Source organism: Cherax quadricarinatus, chromosome 24 (assembly GCF_038502225.1).
Source record: "Cherax quadricarinatus isolate ZL_2023a chromosome 24, ASM3850222v1, whole genome shotgun sequence".
In the NCBI taxonomy this organism is placed as follows: Eukaryota; Metazoa; Arthropoda; class Malacostraca; order Decapoda; family Parastacidae; genus Cherax; species Cherax quadricarinatus.
This window is the reverse complement of record NC_091315.1, coordinates 22,202,730-22,220,959: the sequence shown is the minus strand read 5'-3', so window position 1 is coordinate 22,220,959 and position 18,230 is coordinate 22,202,730. Positions and strand designations below refer to the sequence as shown.

Sequence of the window (18,230 nt, the reverse complement as noted above, 5' to 3'; positions counted from 1 at the left end):
CCCAGTGCCACAATAGAGTTCAAAACTGACATAGGCTCATCAGGGTCAGCCCCAAACCCTTCCAAATCCCTCTTGTCGACACAATCTGGCCACAATTTTCTCCAAGCAGAGTTCAAAGTCCTGGTAGACACTCCCTCCCAAGCCTTACCTATAAGGCTTACACAATGGAAAATACTGAAATGTTCTTTCCAAAAATCTCATAGGGTCAAGTGAGTGTCTGAGGTCACACTGAAGCACCTTTCAAACATTGCTTTGGTGTACAGTTTTTTAAAGTTTGCAATGACCTGCTGGTCCATGGGTTGGAGGAGAGGAGTGGTATTCGGGGGCAAGAACTTTACTGAGATGAACCCAAACTCCTTCAGAATTAGGTCATCCAAGTTTGGTGGATGAGCAGGTGCATTGTCCATTACTAGCAGGCACTTGAGATCCAATTTCTTCTCCAGGAGGTAATTCTTCACACTAGGGCCAAACACTTCGTTGAACCACTCTACAAAAATTTCCCTCGTGACCCATGCCTTATTATTAGATTTCCAAAACACACACAATTTACTCTTCATAACATTATTTTTCTTAAATGCTCTGGGATTTTCAGAATGGTACACTAGTAACGGCTTCACTTTGAAATCCCCACTAGCATTAGCACAGAACATTAGCGTCAGCCTGTCTTTCATAGGCTTGTGTCCTGGCATTGACTTTTCCTCTTGTGTAATGAAGGTCCTCTTTGGCATTTTCTTCCAGAAGAGGCCTGTTTCGTCACAATTGAACACTTGTTCAGGTTTCAGTCCTTCAGCCTCTATGTACTCCTGGAATTCATGCACATATTTTTCAGCCACCTTGTGGTCCGAACTGGCAGCCTCACCATGCCTTACCACACTGTGTATGCCAGTACGCTTCTTAAATCTCTCAAACCAGCCTTTGCTGGCCTTAAAATCACTCACTTCACCACTATTTGCAGGCAATTTATTTACAAAATCTTCATGCAACTGCCTAGCCTTTTCACAAATAATCGAGGTCATAAGACTGTCTCCTGCTAATTGTTTCTCATTTATCCACACCAATAATAACTTCTCAACCTCTTCCAGTACTGGTGATCTCATTTTTGTCAGCATATTTACCCCCTTTGCAACAACAGCGTCCTTGATTTCCTTTCTCATGGCTATGATGGAAGATATGGTTGAATGATTTTTGTTATACATCCTCGCCAGTTCGCCCACACGTACGCCACTATCATATTGTTCAATGATGTTTTTCTTAAATTCAATGGTATTTCTCACCTTCTTTACCAAAGGTTTGGCACTAGGAGCTTTCTTTGGAGCCATGGTAGCTTATTTAGCACTTAAATAACTTGCAAGCACTAAAATAAATGAAATATTATGGAATATTTCACTGGAGCACGTGAGAGGACCGCCGCTAACTGGTAAACAATGGCACACTGGCTGGGAAGGAAGGCTGAGGCGGGTCGAGGCCCGCTTACCTCGTGCATACGCGTCTGGGACGACGGGTCGAGACGGGTCGATAAACGAATTTCGGTCAATTTCCGAGTCAATATTTTGTCGAAAAAACCGGTTGATTTCCGAAATGGTCGACTTTCAGGCCGGTCGATTATTGAGGGACCACTGTACTACAAAACTTATATAAACGTAATAAATTTGCTTCTCACTGAGATAATGTGATATTTATTTTATTTAGGTCACGTCCGACCAACTTATGAATCACTAACGATAAAATAAGCTGTATTTATGAGAATCTTTATATTATATATATATTTGTTTAAATTTTGCACTAAAACTAACATACTTAATATGTAAACCTAACTTTGCTTTGTTAAAATTTAAGTAATATAAAATAGCTTAACTTACTTTATCTAAAAAATTGCATAACCTTATTTAAGTGTTTTCCGTTAGTGGGGAGGTGATGAGGTAAGTCTTCTGGTGTTCCGTAGCTCGGTTGGTAGCACTCACCTCACGCTGAGTGTCCTTGGTTCTATCCCGGTACGGGTGGAAATATTGGGCGTGTTTCCTTACACCTTTTGTCCCTGTTTACCTAGCAATAAGTAGGTACCTGGGTGTTAGTCGACTGGTGTGGGTCGCTTCATGGGGTACAGGATTAAGTTGCCCGAAATGCTCTGCATAACTAGGCTTTCTGTATAATATCACTGATGTCAGCTATGGTCTGTATAAGTTGTATCATGTACCTGTAGAAATAGATTATTATTATTTTTATTATTATTACTGTTTATTATTATTATTATTATTATTATTATTACTGTTTATTATTATTATTATTATTATTATCATCTAATCTGTGTCGTCACCGACAGGTTCCTGGTAGACGTGATGATGAAGCAGAAAGACAGTCTGGAAGACGATTCAACAGAGTCGTCGCTACGATTGTCCCACGCTGATCTGGAGAAGCCTGATCCCTGCTATTGCTGAGTTTCATCCCTGCTGCTTCTGCCGTCCCAGCTTGTAATCTGGCCCTCAGCCCAGCCCGTGCTAGTGTGCCAGGAGTGTTCCTTCAGGCTGCTACAGAGCAGGTTGTTTACTACGGTGTTGTCTCCGTTCCAGTAGGAACACACTAAGCTACAGCCTCCGCCACCATTACCATGTTGTGTTTGTGAATACAGGCGGAGAACTGACTCCATCCCACTCCAGCTGAAATGCACACACACACACACACTGCCTCTCCTGTTTTTGCTCTCCTGCACCGCTACGGAATCAATGGTGACGTTATGGAAGGTTAATGCAGGCAACTAGTGAGCTAGCGCAACAGACGTTACTGTCTGGTGCTGAGGAGCTTTAATTAAAGACGTGACATGTCCTTCCGATGCAACCTTGAAGCTTGTTCACACTTTAAATCGAACAGCTGATCGGGGAAGATGTTGTATACATATGTTAACACCAGGAGGCAGCACAGTGCAAGGTGTCTTGAGCTAAGGTGTCAGAAGTTACTGTCGAATGTTATTGCGTGACGTGAAACTTTGTCATACCTGTTGTTCATACAGTGCTCTCAAACGCCTATTAAGCCTACACTTATCACTCATATTTGTCATACGTCTATCACTAACATCTGTCGCTCACACATCTGCCGCTGTCACACCTGTTACTCTCACAATCATATATTCCCTCTCACACATGTCCTCACACATTTCTTTCACGTATCTGTCGCTCTCATACATCAATCGCTGTCACACACACATATACCTCAAACACCTTTACACAAATAACCCGCACATAGGAGAGAGGAGCTCACGACGATGTTTCGGTTTCCCATGTGGCTCCTGCTGCGAGTTGTCTTGTTCCGAAGGCAAGGTCGAGGCAGCCACCCAACAAGTGTGTGGGGTCTCCATTGTTTAGCAACTTTACCTCTGGAATATAGTGTAGGAGCATTGCTGTGTCTGCCAGCAGCATTGGTTGCTGAGTGAGCATGCAGCATTGGGACCATTTACAAAGTCACAGTGTGACTTTGTAAATGGTCCAAGTAGGACTGAAATGTCGTCGTAAGCTCCTCTCTCCTATGTGCGGGTTATTTGTGTGTTGTTCCAGTCACGGTATTGTCTTTTTATTGTTTCAGACACCTTTCTCCGGTTTACGTCAATAACGGTGTCACTGAATATATAAGCTACAGATCCATATTCTCACCAGCCCATTCTTATGGAAATCTTCAATAAGTCTGATAAATAACTTGCTCATTTCGTCTTGTGTCTCGGTGTCGCATGAGCGACTATTTTTATCGTAACTTCCCCCCCCCCCGTGTTTACCTGGAACCAGTAACTCAAAACAAAGAATTTCGGAAGTCATAGTGGGTCTTATTAGACCTCAGTTGTTAGATAATTATGGAGGTGTAGGACAGTAGGTGCTTCTTTGTTTATATAGTGCAGCAGTGTTGACACGTTTTCATGATTTCAGGTATTAAATATGAAAGATATTCGTAATTTCCTGTAGCGGTTGGGTATGATGTACAGTATCTCTATAAGGTTTGTTTTTTCCTTGGAAATTTATAATCTTTTATCAGAAAAGAACTAGCAAATAAAGTGAAAGAACGCCGTCTTGCAGTTAACTTGAAAAGTCTGACGTATCGCTAAACATTCAAAAGTTTGAGAATGTTTATAATCTGCACAGCACATTCCCTTATTTATTTAACAAAAGTATGTCAATAAGGCACTAAGCTTTCGTGAATGCTTTATATTTTACAGATTACATAAATAGAATATTTTAACTACTTTTATGTCCTTCATCAAGTAATGACAGAGAGAAAGAGAGAGAAAGTCAGAACTCAAATCTGGTGTGACAGCCGAGTCAATTGACGGCAGAGAAAGTCAGAGTCAGATCAGATCACATTAGACACTCTAATGAGAAAGTCAAGCATCAACACAATCAATGCCGAGACAAATATTTATGTTAGAAATGTGTTTATAAGAACCGATTCTTCAAGACTGCATCTGCGAAGGATAGAAGAGGGATAGACAGTTTAAGATGGCTATAATCTTTTGAAGAGACAGAAAAAAAATTGCTGGTATCAGCAAAGTAAACATTTCTTATATATTTTTTTTTAACTTTGTCAGAAAGGGAGACGCCCGTTTCATCTAAATGTTTGGGGCAGGAAATATAACACTGGAACTGTCGCTGGAAGAAGGGTAAAAAGTATGTAAAAGATTGTTGTTTTCTCTTATGTTAGAAACCCTAACCATCCCAGAAGCTAGTAGTGTTCTGCCAAAACTATCCATCTTTTAGCATTCACAGACGCTGTCTTGTGGAATCGGCTGGAGTTTACCTGGAGAGAGTTTCGGGGGTCAACGCCCCCGCGGCCCGGTCTGTGACCAGGCCTCCTGGTGGATCAGCGCCTGATCAACCAGGCTGTTGCTGCTGGCTGCACGCAAACCAACGTACGAGCCACAGCCCGGCTGATCAGGAACTGACTTTAGGTGCTTGTCCAGTGCCAGCTTGAAGACTGCCAGGGGTCTGTTGGTAATCCCCCTTATGTGTGCTGGGAGGCAGTTGAACAGTCTCGGGCCCCTGACACTTATTGTATGGTCTCTTAACGTGCTAGTGACACCCCTGCTTTTCATTGGGGGGATGGTGCATCGTCTGCCAAGTCTTTTGCTTTCGTAGTGAGTGATTTTCGTGTGCAAGTTCGGTACTAGTCCCTCTAGGATTTTCCAGGTGTATATAATCATGTATCTCTCCCTCCTGCGTTCCAGGGAATACAGGTTTAGAAACCTCAAGCGCTCCCAGTAATTGAGGTGTTTTATCTCCGTTATGCGCGCCGTGAAAGTTCTCTGTACATTTTCTAGGTCGGCAATTTCACCTGCCTTGAAAGGTGCTGTTAGAGTGCAGCAATATTCCAGCCTAGATAGAACAAGTGACCTGAAGAGTGTCATCATGGGCTTGGCCTCCCTAGTTTTGAAGGTTCTCATTATCCATCCTGTCATTTTTCTAGCAGATGCGATTGATACAATGTTATGGTCCTTGAAGGTGAGATCCTCCGACATAATCACTCCTAGGTCTTTGACGTTGGTGTTTCGCTCTATTTTGTGGCCAGAATTTGTTTTGTACTCTGATGAAGATTTAATTTCCTCATGTTTACCATATCTGAGTAATTGAAATTTCTCATCGTTGAACTTCATATTGTTTTCTGCAGCCCACTGAAAGATTTGGTTGATGTCCGCCTGGAGCCTTGCAGTGTCTGCAATATCTTACATATCTTACATATCTTACATATATAGATCAGGCTTCGTTTATATTGATGTTTACCTTTCGGGTACAGTGTGAAAAGCTTGTGTTCAGAACACTCGCGGCTTGACCTGACCTTGGCTTTCTCCTCATCTCACCTGACCTAGATTGTCTCACCTGAACTGCCTGTGGCTTAGTCCTCTTTTTGCTCAGTCGTAGGTTAGATGGAAAATGTTGCAGCCTCGGTATTGTGACTCATTCTTCGTATAATTATTCCATTCATCAAGTGTTCCTGTTACTTGTGAGAGTTTTAGACAACAATGTGTCAGGTAGTTTCGTCGATGAAGTGCAAGATAATCTAAGATTTGGAACTGGAGGAGTCTGCTGTTGTTGGCTACTCTTCTCCCACTCACTAACAGTATTTACCACATATCTACAGTATACACGATCTACCATTGATTTTCTTTGGACTAGAGATACCATGGATGTGTATTTATAATGGATCTACCATGAAAACATCCTAGGTATGTCTAGTAATTACATAAAACTGGTTTTATCACGGTCGTAGTCATTCCAGACTAGGAAATAAACTGGTAGCAAGGAGAGACTTTTCATTACGACGTTTCGCACAAGGCTAGGTATGAACTTGATAAAGCCCAGCCATGAGTGAAACTCCGAAATACAAGGTTTTTTTTCCCGTATCAGTGTTTATATTTCGGCTTGTGGGCTTAAAGTCCTTGTTTACCCACACCAGACTGTCAGCGTGCTATCGTGTATTTTAACCAACCTTTCCGGGTTACTATGTGATTAAGACACATAAGAGGAGGTTATTATTTCACAAGATACTGCTGACTGACTCTTGATCTTAGAGACTTCCCTCCACTTTCTAGGATCAAACCTGATTAGCTACCGTTCCTAAGGCACTATGTGGCTCTTATGGGTTTAGCGCTTCCCCATGAATATAATAAATTTGTTATAGCTGTTTATAGCACTTATTTGCATATTTCTGTTGTTTTGAAACTTGTGAGGAGGAAGGCGCTTGATCCAAGGAACCGGAGTTGCCTTCCGTTTCCTTGGATCGAACCTGATTATTTCCTAATCTTGATTACCTCCCAGTTCTTTAACTAGATGTTAATACCTGGGTGAGCCGCCCACCCTAGCACGAGCGAGTTGAGGTGATAGCAAGCAGAGACATCCACATTGTGCTGCTACACCGTGCGCTGCTACACCGTGCGCTGCTACACCGTGCGCTGCTACACCGTGCGCTGCTACACCGTGCGCTGCTACACCGTGCGCTGCTACACCGTGCGCTGCTACACCGTGCGCTGCTACACAGTGTGTTGCTACACCGTGCGCTGCTACACCGTGCGCTGCTACACCGTGCGCTGCTACACCGTGCGCTACAGTGTTATATCGTGTGTTGCAGTGTGCTACATCGCGTGTTAGGCTGCGCAGTCATAGTAATAGTTTTTGTCATGTTATTTAGCTTAGTGTGTGATGTGTTTCAGTGCTATGACATTAATGAAATCCTCAACCATTATATATATATATATATATATATATATATATATATATATATATATATATATATATATATATATATATATATATATATATATATATGGAGTACACATCAAGGTAATATAAACACTTAATTATTGAGATATTGTTTAATAAATTTACAATAAGATTCCTTTGCTAAATTACAACTTGTATAGTTGGGAGTGAAATAAAAAGGATTTAAACCCGTACTTCAAGTTTTAGTGTTATTTACCTTACAGGTCAACTTACCATACATATACAAGTCAACTCTAGTGACACAGGTCAACTCTAGTGACACAGGTCAAGTCTAGTGGAACAGGTCAAGTCTAGTGACACAAATCATCTCTAGTGACACAGGTCAACTCTAGTGACACAGGTCAACTTTAGTGACACAGGTCAAGTCTAGTGACACAGGTCAAGTCTAGTGACAGATCAACTCCAGTGGCACAGGTCAACTCTAGTGGCACAGGTCATATCTAATGGCACAGGTCAACTCTAGTGGCACAAATCATCTCTAGTGACACAGGTCAACTCTAGTGACACAGGTTAACTCTAGTGCCACAGGTCAACTCTAGTGACACAGGTCAAGTCTAGTGACACAGGTCAAGTCTAGTGACACAGGTCAAGTCTAGTGACACAGGTCAAGTCTAGTGGCACAGGTCAAGTCTAGTGACACAGGTCAAGTCTAGTGACACAGGTCAAGTCTAGTGGCACAGGTCAAGTCTAGTGACACAGGTCAAGTCTAGTGACACAGGTCAACTCTAGTGACACAGGTCAAGTCTAGTGACACAGGTCAAGTCTAGTGACACAGGTCAAGTCTAGTGACACAGGTCAAGTCTAGTGGCACAGGTCAACTCTAGTGACACAGGTCAACTCTAGTGACAGGTCATCTTTAGTGACACAGGTCAACTCTAGTGCCACAGGTCAACTCTAGTAACACAAATCATCTCTAGTGACACAGGTCATCTCTAGTGACACAGGTCATCTCTAGTGACACAGGTCATCTCTAGTGACAGGTCATCTTTAGTGACACAGGTCATCTTTAGTGACACAGGTCATCTCTAGTGCCACAGGTCAACTCTAGTGCCACAGGTCAACTCTAGTGACACAGGTCAACTCTAGTGACACAGGTCAACTCTAGTGACACAGGTCAACTCTAGTGCCACAGGTCAACTCTAGTGACACAGGTCAACTCTAGTGCCACAGGTCAACTCTAGTGACACAGGTCATCTCTAGTGACACAGGTCAACTCTAGTGACACAGGTCATCTCTAGTGACACAGGTCATCTCTAGTGACACAGGTCAACTCTAGTGACACAGGTCATCTCTAGTGACACAGGTCATCTCTAGTGACACAGGTCATCTCTAGTGACACAGGTCATCTCTAGTGACACAGGTCAAGTCTAGTGGCACAGGTCAAGTCTAGTGACACAGGTCATCTCTAGTGACACAGGTCATCTCTAGTGACACAGGTTAACTCTAGTGACACAGGTCATCTCTAGTGACACAGGTCATCTCTAGTGACACAGGTCATCTCTAGTGACACAGGTCATCTCTAGTGACACAGGTCAAGTCTAGTGACACAGGTCATCTCTAGTGACAGGTCATCTTTAGTGACACAGGTCATCTCTAGTGACACAGGTCATCTCTAGTGACACAGGTCAAGTCTAGTGGCACAGGTCAAGTCTAGTGACACAGGTCATCTCTAGTGACACAGGTCAAGTCTAGTGACACAGGTCATCTCTAGTGACAGGTCATCTTTAGTGACACAGGTCATCTTTAGTGACACAGGTCATCTCTAGTGACACAGGTCATCTCTAGTGACACAGGTCATCTCTAGTGACACAGGTCACTTTCTATGCTAGAGTCTGCTGCACGCTACACATTACTTATTGTAGTACTTTCAGAGTACGATTTAGTACAGTAATAGGCCAGTTGGTACAGCCTATTAATGCAAGTACAGTATTGTACAGAATATAAAGTAACGTATTTAGGAGCACAGTTAACATAGTAATATTTAATATACATAATAATTATAAATGTTATGTACCTGGTAATGTGTAGGAAACTAACACGTCCAGTATTTATTCTGAATGTTCATATTATTAAATCTAGACATAAATTTTGGCTTATTAAAGTTCTTAAACTTTTTAAAGCTTATATTATTTTTTCTCCCATTTATATACTTATTAAAGCTCTACCTAATAAGGCCTTTTACTCATATACGGTTCTGCTGCCATGGATCCGAGGATAAGTACTGGCAAATCTGCTGCAAGATAGAATAAGGCTAGATGCTGAAAAGGTATCAATAATATTCTCTGGTATATGTTCATGATAATAGTATCTATAACATTTTGGGGTTTAGCGCTCAACGTTTTTCTTATGTGTCTGGGCGAGCACCCTTATTCTGTTGTTCTTTCTATTAAGTAATTTGAGCAACAAATTGTGAATTATTATTATTATGTGAGCAAATTACCTTCATGAGGTTTACAGGGTATTACTGGAATTATTACAGGCAAGTAATTTGGGTGAGATAAGTGGGACTTAAGTCACAACAGGTCTCTGAACTGTAACTCCCTCGATGGCCACTTCATTCTCACAAAAAGCTAGACCTGACATTAAATTAATAATTACAATATTAAACATTAATACCAATAATGGTCATGTGTTGCAGTGTCTGACAAGATGAACATCAAAATAGTATACAATACCGACAGGTTGGTAGGTAAGACACATAGGCAACATTTAGGCAACTTTATTCCGAAACGTTTCGCCTACACAGTAGGCTTTTTCAGTCGATTACAGAAAGTAGGCAGGAACTGAACTTCTCCAGGCTGAGGGACTGACAACCTCAAAATTCTACGACTTCAAGGGTGATGGACTGATTACATCGTCTTCACATCTCTACTGTTCCTGCCTACTTTCTGTAATCGACTGAAGAAGCCTACTGTGTAGGCGAAACGTTTCGGAATAAAGTTGCCTAACTGTTGCCTATGTGTCTTACCTACCAACCTGTCGGTATTGTATACCATTTTGATGTTCACCAATAATGGTAAATTATAAAATAATGTGGACTGTATATGATTAGGCTTGCTGGGTACACAGAAGAAATTCGTATTACCACTTACCATTTAATTACGGTAGAGAGATCACACCACAACACCGACCTAACATGTCATGTAGGGGGTAACGGAACGTAATTATTAATCGGGGAATATGGGAGTAAGGGGTTATGTAAGGCAGGGGATAGGCAGGCGCGGTGGTAGGAGAGATGATTAGCGGAGGTAGGTAATGTGAGGTCACTGGTGACTACATCTTCACCTCTCATTACTCTACCCACCACACTACTCACCCTCTCACTACTTGAAATAAAATAATGAATAAAAGAGCAAATAACGGGGACAGTGAATATTACTATTCTACTCAAACACAGTTTATTATTAAGTCTTTGTACAATAATATATTTGGGAACAGGAGAACATTATTGTGGTTAGATAAATGGGGTGGTACATATAAGCAGTGAGACAGAGAATACAATCAACTTGACGAAAATGAATGTAACTTACAATATGGTTCAGAGGACAGTTCACTACAGGAACTAAGCCACAGATCCCAAGACCTACACAGCACGAGTACTGCTCCAAGCCAGTACTCTGCCCAAGGTCTCCAACAGTCTCCTCCAGAGACTTCAGCAGCCTTCTCCCGAGTCCTGCACCCCAGCAGCAGCTCCGCTCGAAGTCTCCCGATCATGCTCTTCCTTGGGTTTATATGGTGGTCCAAGCACCCTCCACAATGAGGTGTGCACAACGTGTTACGACCTGACGCCGAGATCTGACGCCAGTGACGAACAAAGGAGCTAATATTTAAGCCGAAAAGGCGTGGCTGCTTAGCCACTTGGTAAGGCAAGGTGAGACCATATAATTAGGTCTCCCCAGAGACCTCCCAAGCCCAGCTGAACTACATCACAAACACCTAGACCCTAAACTGGCCAGTTAGAGATCTAAATGCAAGGACTAATGGTGCACTTCCCTGTGAGTGATGGTTGTATCCCTTATCTTCCGCCATGCACACGTAATTCTTGAGGTCCCGCAAATTTCCTGTCCCAATTCTTCAGCAGGGAACATTAACATGGGTTCCTATTACAAATTCAGGCCGAAACTCGCCCTCCCCAATTTGGCTCGGAAACACCGAATCATTAGCAAAATTTCTGCGACAACCAGTGCTCACAAATTACAAATGGCGTCCTCTATTTTTCTGCCCTTGTTGCCGATTTGTAAGGGCTTTCCACACTATCTCAATTCTGGGAACGCTTGAAAGCACTTTACTTGTACTCACTGGAGCACAGGCGAGAGAGATACATCATAATCTATACCTGGAAGATCCTGGAGGGACTGTCCCTAATCGGCACAAGGAAATCACTCTCTACGAAAGCAGACGACTTGGCAGGCGATGCAACATACCCCCAGTGAAAAGTAGGGGTGCCATTAGTACACTAAGAGAAAACACAATAAATGTCCAGGGCCCAAGGCTGTTCAACAGTCTCCCACCAACCATAAGGGGAATTACCAATAGACCCCTGGTTGTCTTCAAGAGGGAGCTGGACAGATACCTAAAGTTAGTGCCGGATCAGCCAGGCTGTGGTTCGTACGTTGGACTATGTGTGGCCAGTAGTAACAGCCTAGTTGATCAGGCCCTGATGTACCGGGAGGTTTGGTCATGGACCGGGCCGCGGGGGCGTTGGTCCCCGGAATGCCTTCCAAATAGACTCCAGGTAGGTAGGTAGACTGACAAGATTATGACTTAGACATATCTGAGTGTCTTTATTTTGTAAACGTTTCGCTAACCAGTGGCATTACGGAAGACTGTAGAAGAGGAGGAGACTGGTTATAAATGACCATAATTTTTCAAGGGGTGGACCGGTAAGCCAGCGGAAGGCCTCGGTCAGATGACCAAAAGCTCCAAAGGCGGGTCATCATCTGACTAAGACCCGCGTCAGGAAACATTTGTCCTGTTTCCTGACGAACCTTACCTAACCTAACCTAACCTGTAGAAGAGGATGTAATGAGTCTCTCAGCCTAGGAGCAGGTGTTGAGCACCATAGTATTGCACTGCCTCTGTACTGTGTTGATAAAGCCACTGGTTGGTGAAATGTCTACAAAATGAAGTTACCTAGATGTTGCACATGGGTCTAATTCATAGTCTTGTCGATATTATATTCCCTTGCTACACGACGCTAGTTATGTGTACGGTGTAGATGAAAGTCGCTAGGTTACACTCCACTGATTATTATATAATTATTATTGTATTATTATTTTATTATCAGTATTATTAGTAGTAGTAGTATTAATATTGCTGTTGTTATTACTATTATAATTAATTATAGTATTAAAACCAGCTCTGGACGCATATGGGTCATACAATAGTAACAAAATAAATTTGAGTAGCATGCTGCTATTGTTATTATGTTTAAGGAGTAAGGTGTTCCTTCGATCCAAGGAAGAGGTTAGCGCAAATCCAATTCTTTGGATCAAGAGCTCCTTATCAGGTCAATGTCCAGGTAAGTACGTAGGCATAAATAATGGAACCTCCCTTGAGGTGGGAGGGAATGTAGCATGAAACAAGAAAAAAAACAAGGAAGCAGAGATTAGAGTAATTCATGTGTTGTATATAGACTAATTTGTGATGCTGATAGATGCACCCAGCGACAAAACAACTCAGCACTGTAACCATCATCATTCATTAATTTATGCCTGTCAAAACCCCTCCTAAAACTAATTAGTACTAGCATCTAGTTAAGGAAGGCCCAAGCTACTGGCGAGTGGTAGAGTAATTAAGATGCAAAAGGTGTCAAACATATATCTGTGGTGTACCATAATTGCCGACGCCTTTCCACACACACTTCACAAGTCATCTCAGAAATTTACATAAGAGAAACATGAATTTCAAGTGACTCGGGTGGCGACTAGACGCTAAGTGACACGTGAGAAATGCACTTATGACCCCTAACAAGTGTACCTGAGAACATTCTCCAGGAAGACTCAGATTCTGATCACTTAGCGGCTGCTGACTTCCCTTGGATGTGAAGTCACAGTTACCGCATTAATTTTATATTTTATAAACTCACTTCGTACATTTGCCCTCGTGTCCTTAAAAATAGCACAGAATACCGATGACAGATATTACCATTGGCTAGAGGTAGTACCGCGTGGTCATAAGAGAAACATTAGAAGACGTGTGTTGGGAGGGAGAGCGGTGATGTTGGTGAGATGGGTACCGTGTCATGCATGTTCAGTGAGCCCCGGGTGCTCGCCTCGTGAGGAGGGATTTGTGTCGCCTCCTGCTGTCATCTTCCTGTGGGGCTGTACCTTCACTACAACACCACCGGGATGTTACTTCACTCAACGTGAAAACGAAAGCGGTCAATCGGGTTTTGTGCCGGGGTGTGGTGAGCAGAGTCCTGTAGGATATTACGAGTGCTCGTGTTGATTGGAAAGTGCACAGGTGAATGTCATTGGCCGGTGTATTGAGCTTATGCATATGAGTACTCAACATGGTTCAGCACAAGATAGTAGGATTTTTTGGTGTTGATATGAGAAAGTTGCAGCAGGTAGGCGGTTGTCTGCGTTGTTAGCTCACTCGAGGGTAACATCCTGGCATCATGCAACATTCTCACAAAAACTATCATTCCTGCTATCATGCGCGAATCTTAGTGCAGATAATTAAGCGTAAGTTAAATGTTGGTAGAGCGCCTTGTGCTGTGAAGGATAATATTAACTTAGTCGACCTGATGGGAGGAACACATGTTACCTAGAAATATGTGTTGCTAGTATTAACGGAAGGTTAAAATATTTAGAAAACGATGAACACAGTGACTGTCAGCAAGATTGTTCTGTCTCAATATTTCTGAAAAATACTGAATTATTGTGAACGTCAAATTTCTTTTCTCTTCTGCAAGTTTGTTGTGTGTGGAGAAAACATTTTATATCCTGAAAAAATCGTATTTTCAATGAATATTTGTTAACTGAGACTTTGTAGTACTTATTTTTTTTAGAAAAGAACCTTAAGACTTTTTTGTAATTAAAAGTGTTATCTGCAAATTGTTTTATATAAATTAATTAGCTAAATTGGAAAGTGAATTATTCAAGCGAAATAATCTACAGTGTGTAAATTTTACTTAATTTAAAGAAAACTAAATTTGTAATAAAGTGATAATAAAGGCTATTAATGGAATAATCAAAAGGAAATAATAAATGGATTCATAGATCACTTGTGTATTAATAACTCAATATATCATATGAAGTTATTTCGTAAATGTCTATCAGGAAGTTGAGATCACTGATGGTTATATTATAGATGAACTCAGATGTCTACACCAACTATATTTCTATATTAGAAAATCATAGAAAGCACCGGAATAACCATGATTCTGTAAAGAGCAGCAACGGTGTTGCTAAGTGTTCAGGTGAGTGAATATGCTGTAAGGCACTTTAGTTGATGGTGAAGTGCTCTTGATTCAAGAAATTGGAGCCACCTTACCCTTCCTTGGCTCAAACCTAATTTATTTCCATTCTCCCAAGCGCTCTATGACCCTACTGTGTTTAGCGCTTCCCAATGAGTAACAATTATAACAGTTCATATATTTATAGGCCTAATTTGCTATTTTTATAGAAGAAATTTAGATATCAGTTTTCATGCGATAACTTGTGTTCTTCTTCTTGATTGATTTCGAATTCTCAGTTAATATTTTGTTACATTATAAAGTTATGCAGCACTTTTCACAGTTCCTTTGGCATGCATTAAGGTAGATGAGGCTAGGCTAGTGGGATGCAGCGACCGAAACACGTTTATTTATATTATTTTTGTGTGTACCCAGATGCTAATCACCAATACTGTTGTGTGTACCCAGAGACTAATCACCAATATCCTGACTGGTCAGACTGGACCACGATCAGTGAACGGAAGATCGAGCTTCCACAACTCCTTGTTTAGCAGGAATGCCTTATGATTTAGCCATTTCTCGGTTTCTTTATAATTTTCAGACGATAACTTTAGAATGTATCAAATATGGCTTTAACTGACACTAGTGTTATTCTGAGTGTTAAATATCATACATGTGATACTGTGGCTATTCATAGAGGAAGTGCTAAACCCGGAAGGGGAAGGGATTATCAGGTTTGATCCAAGGAAAGGGAGGGCTTCAATTTATTCGTATCTAAAGGTCATCACCACCATCAAGATAATTCTTCCTTAACGAAAAAACCACACAGGAGAAGCTTACGACAACGTTTCAGTCCAACTTAGACTCTTTATGTCACATTGTGACATAAACATCGTCGTAAGCTTCTCTCTATGTGCCGGTTATTTGTGTATAACTCCCTCCCCCCCATTCAATAAAGGGGTACCTAGTATTATGTGGTGTGCAAAGGTATTGTTGGTAAAGTCTCTGGCTGTTTTCCGAGAACAGCCTATATACGCAAGATGTGCATCTCGGGATATTATTAATGTAGAGATAATTTGCGGCCTTAATGACCCACGTGTTGTGGACAGGCTTTAAACTACTCTACTCCGTCATCACCCTTTCTTCCAGTTTAATAAGCTTTCATTTTAATCGTAATTTAATTAAGTTGAATTTATTTTCATCTAAAATTATATGTAATTAGTAACAAATAATCTGTTTACGTTTTTTTGACATCTGGTTCACTATGAAGGCGAACCTCTGTCAAGGGAACTGCTGCCTTCATTCTAGGAAGTGTCTGCTAGATCCAAATATACTGATTATGTAATTATAATCATGGGGAATCGCTAAACCCGTAGGATTATACAGCCAAATATACTGAACCTGTTCGAGTTTCTTCCCTCGAAGAAACTGGGTTACCTCCCATTCCCCATTCTCTGTATGACTTACGGGTTTAGCGCTTCCATATGAATATAATAGTATTACGAATTGAACCGTCAATTCATTCGTTACTCTGGAACCAAGAGTAGTTTTATTGAGAAGATTTACGGTAATATAAATTACTCGAGGCCACGTGCACCTTATTTTCATAAATGCTGGATGCAAATTATGAAACTCAACATTAACAGGTATAATGTTTTAATTTCGAAATAATCCCTTATTCTAAATTAATATTATTGAAGACTTCCTGAGAGATTTATTTGCATTTGATTATCATAGCCACGAGGACACCCCGAGACACTGGGTCATATTAACACGGTGGTGTGGGTTGAGTAGTTTCGGGAGGGGTGCTACTCCCTGCAGGGTGGGTACTTGCCTGACTAAGAACAAAGTGTCTCGGCGTAAGTGGTGAGGATGTTTCCCCTTTGTCCAAATTTGCTGACACTTGGCAGTAATTGAACACTGGTCCTCGTTGTATTTTGGCGATACATTATAGTGTTAAAATGGTCAATGATACGTGAATTTTGCCACGGAGATAAGTTTTGCGTTGTGTAGGGAAATACCTAACATAACGTAACTCAACATATATAACTAGGTTACATAACCTACTGTAACAAGCTATATAACCTAGTTACATAACCTAGTGTATCACAAACTTACTCCGTTATCGGAAGAAATAGAACTGATGAATTTGTGTCTTTGTTTACGTTCGCTGTTGTTGGGCAGGCATGTGACTGACTCGAATACTTACCATAAAAGATACAAATACATGTATACAGTAATGCCTGAGTTCCACCGAGAACCAACAACCATTAATAACCCCCTTCTCTCTCTCTCTCTCTCTCTCTCTCTCTCTCTCTCTCTCTCTCTCTCTCTCTCTCTCTCTCTCTCTCTCTCTCTCTCTCTCTCTCTCTCTCTCTCTCTCTCTCTCTCTCTCTCTCTCTCTGAGAGAGATTTGTTACAGAAATTTATAAGCAAAGTGCTTTAAATAGACACGCTAAAGCTGCCATAAATTACCTGAATAATTTAAAACAAAAAATTAAAGTTATTTTAAGATTAAGCATTAAATAGGCCTGTATACCATGTACATGTACTTGTAGTAAATAAAGTTATTATATTTTTATTATTATTATTATTATTATTATTATTATTATTATTATTATTATTATTATTATTATTATTATTATTATTATTATAAAGCATCACTTGACGGATTCAGTATAGAGACAAGGCTACAACAGTACTTGTTACCATGTATTGACTGCAGCTACTACACATGCATACATATATGCATGCATGCATACATATATGCATGCATATATGTATGGTTACACCCATCGTATATATGTAGGTGAATTTGGGAGAATATGTAAAATGAGGAAATTAAAAGTGAACATAGGAAAGAGCAAGGTAATGAAAGATTGCATATCTGATTAGGAGGGAATATGGAGGAAGTGAATGTGTTCAGATATTTGGGAGTGTACTCTGAAAGATGAGATGAGGTGAACCATAGTAGTGACAAAGGTAAAAAGATGGGAGGTGTACTGAGGCATTTACGGAAACTGCACCGGAGTATAGTGGTACCAACACTTATAAAGGTGTGAAGCATGGCTTTGAAACGTTGCAGCGAGGCGACTGGAGGCAGTGAAGATGTCTGAGGGTAATGTGTGGTGGGAATATTTAAAGTTTAGGAGGTACAGGGTTACTCAGTATTACCCAGAGGACTGAGGAAGGGTTGTCGAGATGGTTGGAACATTTAGAGAAAATGGAGCAAAATAGGATGACTTGGGGGTGTATAAATCTGTAGTGGAGGGAAGGAGGGGTAGGGGTCGTCCTAGGAAAGGTTGGAGGGAGTGAGTAAAGGAGGTTTTGTGTGATAGGGGCTTGAGCATCCAACAGGCCTTGTGAGCGTGTTAGACAGGAATGAAGGCAAGTGGTTTTTATAACTTGACGTGCTGTTGGAGTGTGAGCAAAGTAACATGAAGGGATTCAGGGAAACCAATTAGCTGGACTTATAGTCCTGAAGGTGGGAAGTACGGTGCCTGCCTTTGAAGGAGGGGTGGGGATATTGCAGTTTGGAGGAGCATCTGAGCTATAGTGTCGGCACGCCTCTGGCAAGA

The 18,230-nt window shown here is 41.3% G+C and overlaps 2 protein-coding genes across 3 annotated transcripts in view; both read left to right on the top strand.

Moving 5' to 3' along the window:
• LOC128690846 (ras-related protein Rab-7L1) overlaps window positions 1-4,304 on the top strand; it is a 115,074-nt gene extending 110,770 nt beyond the window's left edge. For both annotated transcript variants that reach the window (XM_070088254.1, XM_070088253.1), the window contains exon 6: window positions 2,321-4,304. In XM_070088254.1, the coding sequence (XP_069944355.1) occupies window positions 2,321-2,435 (115 nt within the window). In that variant the 3' untranslated portion in view covers window positions 2,436-4,304. The remainder of the gene's footprint in view (window positions 1-2,320) is intronic.
• Window positions 4,305-13,493: 9,189 nt separating this feature from the next.
• Window positions 13,494-18,230, top strand: part of LOC138853167 (uncharacterized) — a 673,459-nt gene continuing 668,722 nt past the window's right edge. The window contains exon 1 of the mRNA XM_070088251.1: window positions 13,494-14,676. The gene's annotated coding sequence lies outside the window, so the exon portion shown is untranslated. The remainder of the gene's footprint in view (window positions 14,677-18,230) is intronic.